The sequence below is a fragment of the Myzus persicae genome, unplaced genomic scaffold (assembly GCF_001856785.1).
Source record: "Myzus persicae strain clone G006 unplaced genomic scaffold, MPER_G0061.0, whole genome shotgun sequence".
Lineage (NCBI taxonomy): Eukaryota > Metazoa > Arthropoda > Insecta > Hemiptera > Aphididae > Myzus > Myzus persicae.
The window spans coordinates 428,866-449,167 of NW_019101707.1; the positions used below are offsets into that span (position 1 = coordinate 428,866).

General features: G+C 28.0%; 1 protein-coding gene across 2 annotated transcripts; it reads right to left on the reverse strand.

The window, feature by feature from the left end:
* Window positions 1-1,547: 1,547 nt before the first annotated feature.
* On the reverse strand, window positions 1,548-15,896 carry LOC111030193. Of its 2 annotated transcripts, XM_022309584.1 has the most exons (12): window positions 15,501-15,896; window positions 13,422-13,587; window positions 7,125-7,262; window positions 6,812-7,067; window positions 6,102-6,257; window positions 4,575-4,702; window positions 4,376-4,491; window positions 3,936-4,308; window positions 3,796-3,852; window positions 3,542-3,734; window positions 2,166-2,336; window positions 1,548-1,798 (listed from the first exon to the last, which is right to left on the reverse strand). In XM_022309584.1, the coding sequence occupies exons 1-12, from the start codon at window positions 15,641-15,643 to the stop codon at window positions 1,731-1,733; spliced, it is 1,965 nt and encodes a 654-aa protein (XP_022165276.1). In that variant the 5' UTR covers window positions 15,644-15,896; the 3' UTR covers window positions 1,548-1,730. The 2 variants fall into 2 exon arrangements, with proteins under 2 accessions (XP_022165276.1, XP_022165277.1); XM_022309585.1 differs by lacking the exon at window positions 3,796-3,852.
* Window positions 15,897-20,302: the final 4,406 nt, after the last annotated feature.

Genomic DNA, 20,302 nt, shown 5'->3' on the forward strand with positions numbered 1-20,302 from the left:
AGTTGTTTTTGTGTTGTTAATCATAAATACCTGAACACTGAGTTGTGACTATGTTCTTAAACTTAAATTTGTTCAGTATTAATATTGTATTGTGGTTGCAGCAGCTGCTTGACCTTTTTTTTCTATGAAGCAACAATATAAATTTAGTAACACCCACCAATATTTCCATATCAATGTGGATGACTAACTCCGCCATCAAATCCAATTCATAAAAACTCAAATGATTAATAAATGTCATTCAGATACTCATTCCCACTTTTACTTGAAGCTTGGCTTCATAAATTTGATGATTGCACCTCCACCACGTTGCAGTAACTCTTAATATTTCCTACTAAGAGATAAGATTAGTTAATAACATCCAGTGGTTGCTTCAACTTTTCAAATAGGTGCTGACAGTGGAGCCGAGGTTATTGCTAAGTTGTGGTCAGCATTTTATTTGCATCATAACTTTGTTATACGTAAGTAATGCATACCTATTAGAGTATAATGTGGGGCAGTGGTGGTAAATACTTAAATATGAGATTGCAGTGATTGTATTAGCATATAATAATAATTCTTTTTTTTTTTTAGTATATAAAATGTGTTGTTGAGATAGGGCATCATGGAGATGTCCACGCTTGGGCTGCCTGAAAGTAGGTTTGTCAGTGAGTTTGAAGTGTATTGTGCTTTTTGCATTGTTTAGTTGACCAAAAAAGTTAATATCTATATAATATTAAGTTAAGTTTAGCAGGAAACTCCGAAAAGGACTTTTTTTCCTTTTCGTAGATAAGAAATTACTTCATCTATTTTTAGTATATAAGAAATTACTTCATCTATTTATAGTATATAAGCATCATAATTACATGATAAAATTTTGAATTTGAACTTAAGATCCAACTGTGTCACTAAACTTGTATAAATAAACAAATTGAATAATTAAAATCAAAAATATCTCATGGAACATGGCTGTAAATAGTGTTACTTTCTGTTCAAAGTAAGAAATCATATATTAAATGTTGAAATGTCAGCTTTGAAAAACAAATTTTTTTATGAATTTCTAACAAATAAATATTTTGCACATTTAGGGGATTTTGATAAATATTGTTAAAATTCAAAAATGTCTCATGGTTATAAATAGCACAAAAAGAAACTATTTTGAAACTTTTCATGCATGGAAAATGGTCGTTTTTACATTTTGTGAACATTAAAACTGTCTATGGTTATTTGTTTTTGAATTACAACAAAAATCAAAAATCGATTGATGAGAATTTGTTCATTTAACAGTGAATACCCTTCCAGTAAATGTTTTTTATATAGATCGACGATGTTAAATTCAAATTGGTTGCTGCTTATAAAGTTTGGAATTAGTTGTATCAATAAGTCCAAATACATAATGTTATCAATGAACCAGTACATCAATAACATTATTAAATTATTAATACATAAAACTTCACACATTTGATAATAACATTAAATAGAGTATACTATAATATTCTATATTCTATTTAATTTTAATAAATTCTTAAAATGATTTGATGGGTTTATTAATCAGACTTAAACAGTTTTTATTTGAAATTACATTTTGTTTTATTATTCATTTAAACATTTATTATTATTTTTTTAATTCTTGGACATAACAAAAACGCATTGATGCAATAAAACATTTGTGTTACAAAAAAAGAGGAAAATGAATACATTTTCTTGTTATTATTTACTCAATTAGAGTAACACATCATTGGTACAAGTTATAATCATAATAATGATGAGAACAAATTATTTTTTGTATAGCGATGAACACGTTCTAATAGTGGTTGGAAACCTGAAACATTAAATAAATATTATATTTACTAACTTAAAAATACATACAATAATTATTTTAACAATAACACATATGTGTTATATTAAATAACAAGAATTGACAACAAATCATATAAGGAATTAATGTATATGATGATGTAAAGTTATATTTATAAAGCTACAGTAAATTTCATAAGTATAATACATAAACGATTGCACCAAAAAAATGTAAGTCTGTAATATTTTAGAGAAGCTAATTGTTATACTTAAAAAAAAAATTATAGCTTTTTATGATGTTTGAAATAAAAAATTGTATTAGTTTATAATAATTAATTATTGAATCTATATGTATAAAATCTACTCAAATAATTAGTAAATATATATTTTACCTTCTTTAACTTTGTTGTCTAACATCTTTACAATAAGATTAAATCGATTAACTTTGGTCATGGCTGTTAAGTATTCTACGATAAGATCTAATTCACTATTGGGATCAAACTTTTGGTTCAGGGTTTCCAAAAACTTGGACATGATTTCTTCATCCAAATTTGTACTTATAACTAAATAAAATACAGTCATTAGTTATTAATTATTTAAAGATAAAAATCAAGTATAAGTGTAAATAGTAATATATAGATGCCATAATAATTTATATTAAGTTTTTTTTAAATTCAGTTTTAAAACAAATTGTGTTCACATTTCCACAATAATTTATCTAAATGGTGGTCAGGGCACCATTTATTGATGATCTGTATGGCAATTACAGAGAACTAAGTGCTAGTATATAAAAATGTATGCTTATATGTCATATAAATAGTGGTTTTTCATCAATGAATAAAAACATGTCAAAATTATTAAATACTCAATTTTAGATAAATTATAAAAGTAGGTAGGTTATTTATTCTGAGTCTGCTCACACGTTTTTAAAAATATGTTACATGGGATGAAATCAGTACTTTAAAACAATACTATAGATACAAATAGATATGTATGCCGAATCAATAGATTTTACACAGAAATAAATAATAAAGTAATAGATTTCTTGATATGCCAATAAAAACAGTAAAAAATATATGGTATTGTTAGATGCAAGAACATGCACACCCATAGGGTTTCGGTGAAAAAGTTGTTACACCCACTTAGAATGCTTTTATTTTAATTTTAAAGCAAGTTATGATTATTTTAAAATTACAATATTAAAATGCTTTGTAATTAAGATACCAATAAAAGCCCCTATGAAGTAAAAGAGAATCTTATTAAATTTTATGATAGGTCACTCTGACTTTAAAAAGAACAATGTAAAATGGATTTTTGTTAATGTAAAATGTGATTAGTTTATAAGACTGAAAATACGTGCGAGTGTGGCATTCTCTCAACAATTTTTGGTCTTTATGACATTATAATATACCTCATTACTTATTTACAATACATTGTAAACGATTGATGCATTTTAACAATTAAGTTAAATATAACAATCATTTCAGTCTTTCATAAGTTATATTCTAACACATAATATGGCCACAACAAAAAACATTTAAGGCCGCAGTAAAAAAGCTTAAGGGGTAGCAAAAAATATTTCTTAAATTTGGGATTTAAATAAATATTGAGTACATTTTAATGTATATTGTCTAAACAGCGTGAGGGAGGAATGGCCCCATTAGGACGGCCTTGTAGTTCGCTATGATTTGCACACTCACCATCTTTATTCAGGTTGGCACAACATGACATGTTAATATGTAAAGACATCCATTATCATAGTACTTACCCCTAGGTAAATCTTTTGGTTTAATACTCCGCAAAAGTTTATGATATAATTCATAATTATTTTTTTGACTGGCTATTTTCCAAGTTAGTAAAAATTCTTTAACATTGGACACTGGTTTCATACTTATTTCTTCATCGTCATAATTTTCACAGGGAGATTTATCAATTCCATTGATTACATTACCATTCATTTTCTGAAATTTACAGTATAATTATAAACATAAATTAACATAAGTCAAAGGACTAAATTCTAACCGTTGAATTATAATGGCCATTCATTTTAGCTGAGTTAATTTCATTATTGCAAATTTTCTGAAATGTACAATAATATGAGTATAATTATAATAATAAAGTGAATAAAATTATGACATAATGTCTAAAAACCAAATAAGAACCGTTGAATTATGATGACCATTTATTTTAGCAGAATTAATTTCAGTGATGTTCAATCTTTTCGGTTTTTGAATTTCTGGGGCTAATGACGTAGACAACAATACAGGCACAATATCAGGTGTTAAAAATTGCCAACGTTTCCTTGGCCCTTCATTTTTAAACATTTTGTGACGACCCCATTTTTTCTTACGCTGCTGCCACTCGTGCCAAGGACATAATTGGCAAACACATTCTGTTAAACAACCAAAAGAATCGGCTTCATACACATACTCAACATTGTCTTTGCTCAACTCTGAAAGCTCCAAATAAGATACGTGGAATGGGTCTTCTATGTCCCATACAGTTTCATCATAGTGTCTAGTTATTTCACGAACCCTAGAAAAAGAGCAAATTAAATAAAAAAATTATTTTATAAATTTTGATATTTTAATATAGATATTACCTAATTAATTTTTTTGGATGCATGTTTGTTATTATATTTTTTAATTCTTTTACGGAATTGAGGGCATTTGCATTGTTACAATCATACTTTAATGTGGATTCAAATGATCTTAATGCCTGTCATAAAAAAAATACAATACTAAATATCTTAAATATCTATTACTGATAAACGATTTAATAAGATATTTCACAATACTTACTAAGCAATACATAGATATAGCTGTATAACATGACCCTCTTCGAAAATGTGCCTTTACATTTCTTGGGTCACTTTCAATCACTTCTCTTAAATCGTCCAATGCTTTTCCATAATTTTTCAGTTTCATGACTAAAATTGGCAAATAAGAATAAAAATATTTAAAACAATATTACATTTTAAATTAAATACAAATAAATAATAATCAAAATAAAAATGGTTTAAAAATATCTACATTCAAAAGCATAACACTTTACCGGGTTATCTAATGTACTGAATTAGAAGAATCGCTATGTATACATCTAATCTACAGTTGTAACATTTAATACTAGAGTCAACTAATTTAAGAAACTATTAACATAAGTAATCAAACCAATATTTAAACAATAAATGTAATTTAATGTAAACAATTTAATAGGTAGTAAATAACTTCTTACTAACTATGCAGGTAATGCCTTAAATCATTTTCATATATTCTAACAATGTAACACAAGCGACCCGACCCGGCTCCACATGGGTGCAATGTTGATACTAAATACTACAAAATGTCTTCATATACAACATGTAAAATATTGTAGCACATAATTTTGATATATCTCGTAGAAATTCTGCCAGTGTTTGAAATATAAGCTCAAAAAAATGTGTTTATTTACGACATTATATAAGAAACCTTTAAAATCATCAGTGTTCCTCTACTATATTATGTATGCTATATACATATAAACTTTCCTCTTGAATCACTCTATCAATTAAAAAAATCCACATAAAAATCCGTTGCGTAGTTTTAAAGATCTTAAGCATGCATAGGAACAGACAGACAGCGAGAAGCAACTATGTTTTATAGTATCTAGTGATTTTCACTAGGTGAAACGACGAAGGTATACAATACCTTTAATATCTCTGGATTTTTTGATTGATTACTATACGAATATTATTTGATGAGCAAATATTAAATTTTGAAATAGTTAAATGTTATTAATAATTATTTATAAGTAAGCACGTAGGAAAAACTACGGATCAGAAGAATCAGGCAAACTCCTGAACAGAATTTAAAATTAAAAACTTATTTTGTAATAAGAATTTTTTTTTCATCATCATTAATTGGTCAAGGTTTTGAATAGGTATTTAAAGCACAAAAGTAAAAAGAGTGGAGAAGTGGACTAACATTTTGTGAGGTACCAAGGGTGCCATTTTATTCTGCTAATCTAACCAAGTTATAACTTATAATTACTTAAAATGTATAACTCATGAACTAACTGTCCAAATTTTGTTTTTTAAACATTATAGAACCTACACAAAAAAGTAAAAACTAAATAAGCAGTAACTAAAATTATAATTTTTTTAATAATGTTTGAAATAAAAAATTTCAATTAAAGAATCAATAGGTTGATACCATAGTTGATACTTAATAATTGTAAAATATTATACTTCTAATGCAAATAAGAAAACAATATGAATGTATTTAATATAAAATTAAAATCAAATATCTATATATACTTTAAGGAAATCTATAATTTAATATTATACTTACAAGACATAGCACGGTTGTTTCTAGCTTCTGGTGTTGAATGAATGCTAATACTAGTACTGTAATGACAGATTGCCTCATTGTAATCATTTGATTTAAAACATTCATTTCCCACTTCCTTTTCCTGCATAGCCAAGTCTTGAGGTTTCAAAGTACCAGCTAAAACAATTTGGCTGGTTATTTTTACAAAATTGTTTAAATTTTTAAGAAAGCTGAATGATTGCCAGGCATTTATTTTAAATTATTTACCTAGCATGTTTAAATTTAAATAAAAGTAAAATTAAAAAATCACTAGTTTCATAACTTGATTGCAATTTGCAAATACAAGTCACTATAGAAAACATTATACAGTTACACCTATATCTATTTTGTTTTGTAAAAAAACTTAAAGAATACGATTTCTTTGGCAAAGATTAATAAACAAAACATAAGAGGTAAACCCTGAATAACAATAATATGTGTTAAATTTTAACAATCAAGTTGAGCCAACTTGTCAACATACTAATACAAATAGTGAGATACATAAAGAAATTATTATTTAAGATATGGCTTAGTTTTATATGGAAAAAAAATTAAGTTATAAACATTGAAAAATCTTTTTAATGCATACACTCAACTAACTTTTTTGTAGTTTAATATATATTTCGTCCAATGACCCTCAAAAACCTGTTAGAATGATAGGAATGATAACAATTTGTTGGTGGATTACTTACACTTAGACATAGTGTCCGCATAACTCTTCATAGATTTAACTCTATCATGAAAATTTGCTGTATCATTCAACCCAACTGACAAACTGTTTGAATTCATAGTTTTTTTCTTATGAGCTTGTAACTTGTCAACCTTTTCTTTGATATCCAACTTCATTATCTCGACTTCAGGATCATATTTATCCCATTTAGAATATGATTCTCCCAATGGTTTGTTTTGCACACCAGATTTTTTGTTCATTGATAATTCTTGTTCAGGCTAAAAGTAAACATATTTTAAGTAGAAGATAAGTTGATAGAATTAATAAAATAATACCTTTTCACTATTAAACATTGATGTCAAATTAATGTTTTTCCGAACTGGTGGTTCACTGTGACCATTCATGAGGCTTTTTGAGCATTGCCTTACAGATGATAAATCTAATTCTTGTTGATTTGACTTTTTTATCCATTTCTAAACAAAGAAATATTTAAGCTCAATTTAGAACTGATACAAATCAATACACTCAAATACCACCTTTAAAAATCTTTAACTCTTTTAACAAATTGGTTGGTGTATGGGTAATAGGAAAAACGCTACTAGTTGCAAGGAGACATTTTTACCTAAAAATGTAACTTTTTGGTTATCGCGACTACTAACTAGTAGATATAAATAGACACAGATTTGTCACTTGCTCAGGCATTTTAAGTCAAAAACATCCATCAACTTGATATGTAAAACCACCTTGAGTAGGTCTTAGAATAACCTAACTTAACCTCAAGAACTACCCAAGGTGATGTTAAATAGAAACTCAAGGGATGTTTTTGATTTAAATTGCCAAAACGAGCATAGCGAGTGAGTGACCTTGCCGGGTTTATACGTACTGTGGTAAGTAGTTGCGATAATCAAAATGTATTAAGGTTAATATTATACATTAGTATAGGTAGATTAGGTAGTTCATAATTATGTCTGAGTTGCCATCAACTAGTGGTTCATTTACTTCACTAAAATATACTGTGAAAATAAATTTTTTTTTTTTTTTTTTTTTTTTTTTTTTTTTTTTTTTTTTAATAATAACCCAATTTAATTCTTAAATTACTTATTTAGAACAAGTATTTACATTTTTAAACATTCAGCTAAAACAAAAATATACCAGTGTCAATTATTTATTGCTTGATTTGTATTAATATTTTTCTTAAAATATTTTAGAAATAACTAAGTACTAACACATACATATAGGAATAATTTTTTTATATTATCTAACTAGTTATAATAATGATAAAATAAATAGGTATATTATTTTTAAATTGAGTAATTTATACAAGAATAATAACTTATTATATAAATACCAAATAAAAATAAATATATGTTGAAATTTCAGTCAATACCACATTTTNATATTAATATTATTACTTAATCTAAGATACCTTTTGACATTAATTTCTAGGTAATTGAAATAAGTTGGCCCTAAATAGTCTACAAATTTCTGACCAATACATTTATTTGAATAACTGACATTTAGATTGTATTTTAAAGTTTCACGTTTATTTATTAACGGATCGAATTTAGAATGATTTTTTAAAGTAAAAGATATAGAATATTTTTTATATAACAGATTTAGAGGAAGTACACCCAGTTCTTTGTAATTTTCATTAGAAGAACCAACTCGATCTGCTTTATTTAGAGAGATACGAACAGCTCTATTCTGTAGAGATATTATCGGTTTTAACGTTTTTCCAGAGGCACCACCCCATATAGTTATACCATATTGTAAGATAGATTGATAGAGTGACAAGTAAACAATTTTCATGGTATCTGAGGAGAGAGTTTTATTCAGACAATATAACTTATATATGACAGTTCGTAGGCGCATATTAATATTTTGTACATGGATATTCCATCTAAAATTGCAGTCTAGCATTAATCCTAAGTATCTGACCTTTGTTACCCTCTTAATTTTAAGGTCGTTTGAACCGCTAGTTTTATGACTATCATTATAAATTATTAGTTCCTGTTTTGAAAATTGAGTACAATTATAAATAGAAAACGCAATAAAAACAGTTTTATCATAATTGACAGAAATCTTTTTTAAATATAGGTAGTGAATGAATTTATTTAATTCTGTTTCTGCTTTATTGTACACCAGATCCCATGTAGCATCAGTAAATAGTAAACAGGTATCGTCGGCATAGGTAACAATAGATCCATTAATTTTCATGTTACATAAACTGTCAATATACATAATAAACAATACTGGACCAAGCACACTGCCTTGTGGTACACCACAGTTTATATAAGATTCATCACTCATATAGTCATTTAGTGAAACATATTGAACTCTACTTTTTAGATAGCTTGTAAACCATTTTAGACTTTCATTGGCAATACCATAACCTGGCAAAGCAATTAATAGTTGAGTATGGTCGACAGTATCGAAGGCTTTAGCAAAATCCAAAAAAACAGCTATAACTTTTTGATTGTTGTCAAGTGCATTATAGATATATTTTGATACATTATAAAGTGCATCAATAGTTCCTAGACCTTTTCTAAAGCCAAATTGATTTTTAGATAACAGGTTATTTTCTTCTAAAAATGTAACAAGTCTATTTTTTACTATTTTTTCCAAGACTTTAGCAAAAATACTGATTATTGAAATGGGTCTATAATTTCCCAAAGATTGTCTATCACCTTTTTTAAAAATGGGTTTAACGATTGCTACTTTAAACTGAGTGGGAAAAATACCTTCTTTTAGACTTTTATTATAAATAGTAATTAATGGGTCAATTATAAGAGGTAAAATTCTTTTAATAAGCTTTACTGATATTTTATCAAATCCTGCAGCGGTCTCCTCTTTTTGTGAATTAAACAAATGAAGGACCTCTTTTTTATCCACATCTTTGGTAAAAATATTATCAAAGTTCTTATCAAGAGGTACTGGTACTTCCATATTTACTGTATTAAATGTTTTACTCAAATTGAGACCCACCTCAGAGAAAAACTTATTAAAGGCATTACATGCTTTGATTGGCTCAGATCTACAGTTTATTTGTTCTTCATTTACTTTTATCAATTTAATATTATCATTGTTTGTCAACTTTTTACCAGTTATTTCATTAATTAATTTCCAAGTAGCTTTTGGATTTTTTGAAACTGAAATGAATTTATTTTTATAAAAATTTATTTTTGCTATTTTAATTAAAGAGTTGAGTTTGTTTCTATAGGATTTATAATAAGTTACTAGGGATTGATTTAGTGGATGTTTTTTAACTTTGATAGAGAGTTCGTTTTTTCTACGAGTGGAGCGAAGTAGACCTGCTGTCATCCATTCTTTGATTCTTTTGTTTTTAGAGTGAAAAATTTTTTTATTTGTACAGGAGCCTATAGTATTTAAGATTATGTCATAAAATTTTTTTACCGATTTATTGATATCGTGATCATTAACTGAGGTCCATGTTTCATTTTTTAATTTACTCTTCACTAAATTATAATCTACAATATTTTTATAATTATTGTCATTATGACTTTTATATTTCAGTAGAGGGACCGATGTTATAACTGGGCAGTGATCTGTGATATACATTTGCAGTACGCCTGCTTGAATATTGTTTAGTATATTATCGTCATTTGATTTAACAAATACGTGATCAATACATGAGTGAGTATGGGAAGTAGGGAGTCTCGTATAAATGTTTACAAAAGAGTGAAACCCATATGACGATAACAAGTCTAGATATTCATTATCTATATTATCAGTGCCAATTATATTAGTGTTCGTATCTCCGATAATAAGTGTACGGTCATTCAAAGATTTATCAGTTTTTATGATGTTAGATAGACAGGTCAGAAATTCATCACTATTCGAGGACGGGGACCTATATATACATAAAATATTAAATCGTTCGTTGCATGACATATCAGATAACGCTAGGTTAACAATATTACATTCATTACAGCCGTATTCTTTAAAATCAACAGAGAAATTATCCTTAATAAATATAATAATACCATCATTCTGGTTTCTCTTAACTTTAGAGTGATATAATTGAAAACCATTTATATTAAAGTTACAGTTATTCGTATCATGCCAAGTTTCAGTTAATATAATCATATCTAAATATTTGAACATTACATCATTTTCAAAAGATAAAAGTAAATGATCGAAATTTGCATTAGCGCTTCTTATATTAACACATATTACATTAAGAAAATCTTTTTTGGACAGGTTTAATTCGTTAAAATATTCCGAAATGGATTCATAGTATTTAGTTTTATAGTTTAAATATGGATTAACCGAATTAAGAATATCCATGTTTGTAGTTTAAAGTAAATAAGAGAAAAGAAAAAAGAAAGAAAAATTATAAAAAAAAAAAAAATGAAAGTAGGTAAGTAAATTATTATGACGAACAACCTTTACTAAACTATTTTAGATAGTGAATTATTGTCATCAATAATAAAAACGTTAGACGTTTCATCTCTTTTTGAAAAAATTTTCGAATTTTTAAACCATATAAATTTAAAACCAACCTCTCGTGCAACATTTTTCGCCTTGTAAAAGAGATTTCTGTTAACTTGTGTCATTTGTTCATTAATGTAAATGTAGTTGTTTTCCCAGTCCTGGTGAAGTTGATTAGCCTTGAATTTCATTTTTTTTGATTGAGTTAGAAGTTGATGTCTAGATTCTTTGGAATTAATGCTGGCAACAATTTTTCTAGGATTTTTATTTTTACCTGAGAATACTCTGTATGCGTTGTGGACTACAATTTCAACGTTTAGGTATGAAGCAATTTTTTTAACGATATCAACACACGATTCATCAGAGGATTCTGGGACACCAACAAGTTCAACATTATTTTCAATGGACCTTTGTTCCAGTGAGTTTATTCTTTTGTTAAGTTGTAAAACTTCTTCGGATAATTTAATGTTTTGATCCTTAATCAATTTATTTTCTGATTGAATTTGTTTTAAAGAGGAAAAAATTTCTTTAACTTGGTTTTTAAAAATATCAAATTGTTCGCTCATAAATTCAACAGACTTTACTAAGGCTTCTATTGTGTCGTTTGAGAATGTGGAAACGTTATTTTTTACATCGTTATTTTTTACGACATTTTGAGCCAGAAGTTTTGGTGAATACTTATCCTTAAGTTTACAAGAGCTGCATACCCATGCTTTTTTCGATATCTCCGATGTTTTCTTAAAAACAGACTCTCTGAATCCCGCACATACAAAATGTAAGTATTCATTACATAATTTGCATTTTATATGTTCTCCAGTGGAAATTTCATCATTACAAATTGAACAGATCATTTTAAAATATCAAAAATAGTAACAAAAAGAACGTTTGCGAGCACGAACGACTTCGAACAACAGTAATAAGATAAGAATAAAATACGCGATAAGCGAGCAGAAACGATGTCAGGCTACGTCCAAACTCGACGGAAACAGATCGATAACTGAATAAATAAATAAATGTATACATACATAATACACTATGATATAAATTATAGTTATAAAAAATTAAGTTTATAGTAACATAACTATATTTAATATGATAAAAATTACAAATTTAAAATCATACAACCAATGAACAGATATACAAATGTTGGAATTCAACTAACGATAGTTGATCACATATAATAGCACACACAATTTCTGCGTATAGTAATTGTAGTCTACCTCAGATCAAAATTTATCTTTGAAAGTTGTTGAATCGTTTATGAACCACTTATACATTTATTACCTACGCATAGTAAAGCAACTAGTACTAAACCCTTTTTGTTTACAATCAAATTTAGGATATGTTTTGAGGCAATAAGTATAGAAACGATTAACCTTATTGACTTAGAGAGGCCACTTGAATGATATAAAGAATACTAAATAGGTAAAATTTTCAGGAAAAAAACGTATGATTTGGTATTTACAATATTGTTTATTGCAATGACTTTTTCAGTATTCGTAGCTAATTAAAAAATAAAAAAATAATTTGAACTAGGTCATAGAACATTGTTTTCTACAAGATAGTGATGATAAAAAAATGCCCAAAAGTAACATAATACTCCATTTTACCCATGCATAGTCTAATTATAACTGAAGTATTTTACAAAACTTCATTCATTATAAGTAATTGTTATTGAAATTAATTAAAAATATACTAGACATTTTATCTGTTCTAAAAATGTACATGCATTTTTGAGACGTAAGATTTTTGGACTAAATAGTCTAGTTAGAATATAATACAAGAACATGGTAAAAACTGTAACTACAAAATAATGACTATGTACTTTGTATTATTAAAAAATGGTAACACAATTAGTTTAAGTATGTAAATGCTACTACTGAATAGACAGCATTAAAATACATAAAATATTAAACTTATTAAGTTTAAGGCTTCAGAGCAATAGTTCTTCAATTCAGAAAATTGAAAGTTAGTTATATTACTTATTTAAATAGATAGAATAGATATTTTAAAGAAAACATAATGTATACAAAATTAAATATTATATTGTTATCCTATTACCTTGTTGATGACCTTCTATAGTTTTTTCAACATTCATTCTATAACCTTTTTATCATTTTAAATTTAAAAGTTTTTTTTGCTCAACAATTTGTATTTATTTATTGAATTTATATACTTACAGCTATATCATTAAGTTCATCACCATACTCATCATTTACTGGTAGTTCAGAAGACTTTTGTGCGAAGCAGAGCTTTCTATTCAATATTGAAGCATCGGGTTTAATTTCTCGTAAACGAGCTTCAGTTGCTATCAATAGATCGGGATAAAGTCCTTCTTCTCCAGATCTGAAATAATATATATTTTTTATTGAGCATACCCATTTTATTTTTAAAAATATTTTTTAAGGTTTTGGTTTAATCTGACCAAATCTAAAAAAATCTAACTGATTGTAACTTGTTTACATTATATTGAGATAGGTATCTAAATAATATGTATAATATCATGTTCTACGTACTATAAATGTTTTGGGATGTTATGTATTTTTATAATAAATAAATCATTAGAATACAGAATATATTAAAGACGTGTGTGAAAATAAAGTTTTGAAATATCAGTTATTTTGGAGTACGTCAGATCGACAATATTAAAAAACCCGAGATGTTGCTTTGCTGTATAGTAGGTTTCAAATAAATGTTATTGAGTAGGTCAACGAAACAAATGTGTTAAATTTGAATTCAATTATAAATCATTGCATACAAAATGATACTGAGAGGAAACAGTATGCACTTAAACCCTGTCAAGTGAGAGAACGCAACGTGGACTGACCAAAATCAGTTTTTCTACACATTCCTAAGCAACACCCTACTATAAGGGCACCGATTTTGATAACAGGGTGACATGGGGAGATGCACAGAATCATTACGTTCTTTCGCTCAACAGATTATAGTTCACACAATTACATACATTTTGGCACTGTAACACAATATTAAAATTCAGGCAATTTATGATGATTGTTTATCATAATTTATATTCAAGCACAATATAATTTATTATTGTCTATTTGATGAAAAATACTTACATATTAAGTATTATTTATGTATTGTGCTTTATATTTATGTTTTTATAGAATATCTTCAATTCAGTTATATTAGAACTGTATTAAAAGTTCAAGCTAAAATTCAATTATAAAATATTGTAATTTACATAAATTTGATCATTTTAAATCTAAACAAACAATACTTAGATATTTGTAATATTTTAAAATCTTAGAATTGTAACAATCATTACATTGTACAAACTTGGGTACAAATTACCGACAAAAATAAATGAAAAATACTCTTAAAGTAGAAAATTTTTCTGTATTCTCTCTTTAATATTTTAATTTTTAATTGAGTTATGATAATTTTCAAATATTATTTAATATTTTAGATTATCATAACTCGTTTGAAAATTATAATTACGTAATCATCCAAAGATAACGGATCAACACAAATAATGGTCTTACTTAAGAAGTTTGATAACACTGTTGATTCACACAAATATTTAAGCTTATAACATAAAATTGAAAATGTAGGTATGTTTGGTGTCAGTAAAATGGAGACAATCTCTAAGTTTAGCAATAAATAATTTCTATTCGGGCAGCCAGAAAAGCAAATAACTTAATTTCATCAATAAAAGTTTAGAAAATATGAAGAAAGTCATTACCAATCTTCCTCGATATTTTTGGCTAAAAAATCCAAGTGTTCATACTAATTATGGTTAAGTAAGATAAGTTAATTAATTTATAGCTATGGCCATGGGTAGGTATATCAATAATTATGGGTTAAAGGTACATTATTATATTATCTACTGGTATGTACACACATACACAGTAATATTACAAATTACCATACACAAATGTTGCAACTAGGTAGGCACAGTACGTAGTTATGGCAAAACAAAGAATTTCAATTAGATACCTATATATACCTAATATGAAAATTGAAAACTACCTAGTAATGATTACAGAAGAACATAATAATCTACAACAAAAGAATTAGCATAATGACGGGTTGTCTTAACACTGATTGCTCCAAATATTGCTTCACAATTCGTTTTTATGAAAAAGAAAATTAGTAGGTACATTTAAACGAATTTAGTGAATTATTTCACACATTATAAGACATAAACTTCGGTACATAGTTACATAAATCTATCAATACCTAGCACTTACAGACAATAACGGGGTGAATTAACCTAACAAAAACGTAGAACTCACTCCAATATTTTAATGATGCGTTTCAATATTTTCGGATCCTCGCAAGTCTTCACATAGTCGAAATCGACGTCAGTCAAGGGGATGCCGTACTTTTCTAACAGCGACCGGTTCTGGTTGACAGCCATTTGGTTCATAACGTTCATGTTTGGCAGTCGGAAACTTACATTGCGCACGGTCGGACGGTCATTGGTCAGCTAACGAGACGTATCTACAAATTAATATTGAAAACCGATGAATGACGGGAGGGAAATTTATTTGAGCCACGACGAGTGAAAACGTTTTTTCTAATAATATCACTTAACATTAAAGTTATAAAAAAATATAAATGTTATTTTTGGTTTTGGAAACAAATTTAAAGAAAAAACGTGAAACTAGAGAAAGACATCGAAAAACATATGATTATCAACAAGGAAAAAAATCGAATTGATAAGACGTGCCAATTCGTGGATAAGAGAATAACGAACATGTAACGCCATCTCGATGACCCGAAGCTGAAAAACAGTACTGAGACCATAGATAATAGATGTAGATCTTTATTATCTATTACCAGAGATTACTAGAGAAATCTCTGTCTATGACTGAGACCGGGTTTCTACCATAGACGATAGACCATAGAGCGGCGCCATAGATCTATAAACTTTACTATAAAGCAGTGATGTACAGTAAGTTGTACACGTCCTTATAAATTGTAAGTAGTAAGTGAACCTTGAAGTACACCTTGAGAGTTGAGACTTGAGACTTGAGTCACATCATATTACACGGGTATTGACTCTAATATCTTTCTAGTTTCTAACAATGTTGGCTCTTAGCAACCTATAAGCTATGGTTGGTGCCTGGTGCGGGGGACGCGAAGTCCATATATTAATATGTCTATGGACTATGGTTGCTACAAGTTACAACATAGTCGATTGTTTGATACGTCACCGTCGTCTTCAGACTTTCAGTGGACCTCAAATTGTGTAAGAGAAATAACAGCGGGGATTCTTGATGGAAACTATTCAAGATTACGATTAACATTCAAGAATATCAGCTCTAAAAATCGCCGAAAATTATGAAAAATGTAGCACTTTGATCTTACAATCAACAAATCACCAAAACAAAATTCCCAATCAAATTTATTCTTTAAAAATTAATATTTTAAGAGCTTAATTTAGCACCAAACTAATGAATTTGAAAAAACTTTTATTGGCTGGCAATTAATCTAAAGATGCATCTGTTATTACAACACTTGAAGGTTTAATGAAGGGAGAATCAATATTGAAGGATTTGTGGTTTTCGGTCAATTTTTTGAAATCAAAATTTTATATTTTAAGTGTTACACCAAAATTTATAAAAAAAAAAATGAAGGAATTTTGTACGTTAGAAATATATGCAAGTATAGTACCACAGGTTAAATAAAAAAAAATATAATATTATCTGTGGTAGTACTGTGTTCAACATTTTTATGTATGTAATCGTTTACGAGGAAAATAGGCATCGCAAAAATAGGTATTGAATATACAGTAGGAATGTATAATTACCTATACAAAACACTTTAATATCTAAATGTTCCAAACATAGTCGCAATTTGGGGGGGGGGGGGCTAGCACCCCCAATTTTGAAATTAGCACCCCCAAATTTTTCATATTAATTTACATTTTAATAGTCGTTATGTAGGTATCCATAATCACAAGAAAAAAAATAAAGGGGCTTCAGCACCCCCAGTTTTTTCATTGAATTTGCACCCCTGGTTCCAACTTCCAAGACATGTTTCAGCATCGCATGAAATACGAGAAACATAACGTGTTTACTATTTTAAGCCCACTCACTGTATAACAAAACTAGTGTTGTTTATTTCTAAAGATTTAGCTACTTGAAGTTTTTTAGTTACTGGTTGATCTTATGATGGTATTAAATTCAGTACAGGTTATCTATGGTAAAATGTTTCATCCCCTCCCCCACAAATAATACCGAATAATGCCACTAATGTGATCATAATTTTGTAATTATAATCAACCAATTCATCATGTCGAGCAAGTAATCAGCCCATCTGGCCTCTGGAAATATAAAACACTGACGAATTTAATCAACTTTGGGTTCGTCTAACCTGTTATTGTGTTGAACGTCATGATTTTGTTATTAAATTTATAAAAAAACAAATGTGGTTGGCTGTATAATTGCAAGTTTAGAAAAAATACAGTCATGACTCGTTTAGTTGTAAAGGGTCATCATCTAATGCGTTTCAATTCTTAAGTGGGATTTGACAGAGTGTTTTATAATGTCAGTACTGTATTCAGAAAAATATGTCAATAGTTATACTTTAGTATTTTACCAATCAATAAAATTTTTCAATCCCGCAGAAAATGAAGATGAATATTGTAGAAGTGCCCATGGATAGATGCCTAGATTCTTTTGTCTATAATATATCCGAACGATTTTTAAAGCACAAAGATGTTATTAAAACTTAAAAGTTTTAAATGGTTCTACTTATTGAAAATATTCCTAATCAAATAGATAAATCACAGTATTTAAACATTTTAGATTTTTGTTTGATTGATGATACATCACAAAACGATATTAATGATGCAGACAAAATCATTCATTAGGTACCACTTAATGCAATTGATACATTCAGAGGACGCCACACCACACCCGCATGTGTTGTCTCCGAATTACAAACTCGTATAACTCGCCAATTGTACGTTACTACGTTCTGGATAATCAATTTAACTTTGTTTTGATTAATATTGGAGCGAATAGACCTATTATCAAATTAAGAAGTAAGAATATTATATATAGTATCTAATATTAGGTATATCAGGTTATGAGTATTTTAAAATACCCATAATTTGCTTTAAAATTAAAATATAAAAAAAACCCTATGAAGTTCACTAGATATAACATTCTTACTTCTAAATTTGCCATGTTACGTGTAAGGGGACAACACAGCGGGTGTGGCGTCCTCTTAAACTTGTGTAAGATAAACTATTTAAAACTATATTTATACTTTTAAATATTTTCTCAACATTGCCTGTTTCCACTAGTTCAACAGAAAAATAATTTTCCACTTTAAGAAAAATAAAAACATAGGTACTTAGTAAGCACAATGAGTCAGAATAAGCTGAATGGATTAGATATATATGCTTCATATTTACAGAGAAATCGATGTTTTGGGCTTTTTCTTTAACAATGAGCATTTTTAAGTCTGAATGTAAGGTATGATTTGAAACATACGAAGGAGCGCATGTAATCATGCGTAGCGAGGTTGATTGGAATGTTTGAATTTTATAAATATTTGATTGTTTTGCTGATCCCCATAGTTGGATTTTGAGATTTACGATGAAAATAATTTCCAATTGAATTTGAAAATTAGTTTTGTTTATAAATGGTTGCTATTGGTTACAGGCTTATAGCTTACAGATTATAATACTATAATTATAGTTACAGGATAAATTGGTGTTTGTTGCCATTGGTTACTCGGGCATATGAAATAAGACATGAAATCCATTAAAGAAATTATATCTTAAAACAAGTATAAGAGTTGAATGCATGTGTACCTAAATTATATATAGGTACACAAAAGTCAAAAACAACTAACTTTAATTATAATGACCGCTTGATATAAGTACTTATTACATTTAATCAAAGTTCAAACTATTAAAAGTGAATTTAGTGTAACTAAGTACCAATAATAAATAAGAGTGGTGGAAATGTGGAATAGGTATTTTCTGTAAACTGATCTTAGGGTTCATGAAACATAAGTAGGTACTTACTTTAAGTGTTCAGAATGTGTTTTAATTTCTTTAAATCATTTTACTTACCATCGCATATTCGCATTGCCCGTCTCAAACTCTCAACCTGCAACATAAAATAAAATAACTTATTTCAAAACATTATTATTCACATTAAAATGTTCTAAAATACATGGGTTTGAAATGGAACATTTTTCGTTTAAAACCAATATAGTATTTACGGGAAAAGATTTTTCTTTACATCATGTAATTTTATTTCATTCAAAATTCAAAATTAATTAAAACAAAACTTTGCAACCAAAATATGCCTTTATTCTCTTAGTTAATATCAAAAACTTACTTATTACGTGACTAAAAGGGTACGCATAATTAATAATGTGGAAAAGTGTATAATGTTTGCGCATATACACGCTACTCATTAACATATTTTAAATATTAAAAATGTCTACTCAAATTCCATGTAAAACAATATAACTTTTAACTTTTAAACATTTTTATCCAAGTAATCCAAATGAAATAGTTTTTTTACTTCAAAACCAGTTGCATATAATATTTATAGCATGGTGGACTTATTAGTGCCTACAGAGAGGTCATTCTAGCTGGGGACACATTTTTATATTATAAATTCATTCAATTTAACTAATTTAACAATTATAGAATTAACCTAACCTACATAGGCGTGTCTACGGGGGAGGCAGGGTGGGCACCGGCCTCCCCAGCGACGTTCTTGGCCTCTTGGATTATAATGGTGAAACCACGAATATAATAGAATATATTATAGATTATATTTATAAGTATAGTATATCCGTGGCTGAAGCAGTAATTGATCGATAAGAAATGTTATCAATGTCAATAAAGTTTTCGTCACGGCTATAGATACTATGGTTGCACGACGATGAAAATTTTTTGACCGTGCAATGTTCTTATCAAAAACCTCGTGACTGCTAGCGCTTTCAGCGGAACTTGTAGTCTACCTAATCAATCAACTCGGTTCACCTTCACTTCACTTGAATGAGTTGAATTACTAATCTCAATTCTCAATTCTTTTAACGATTCTCAATTACCTATAAT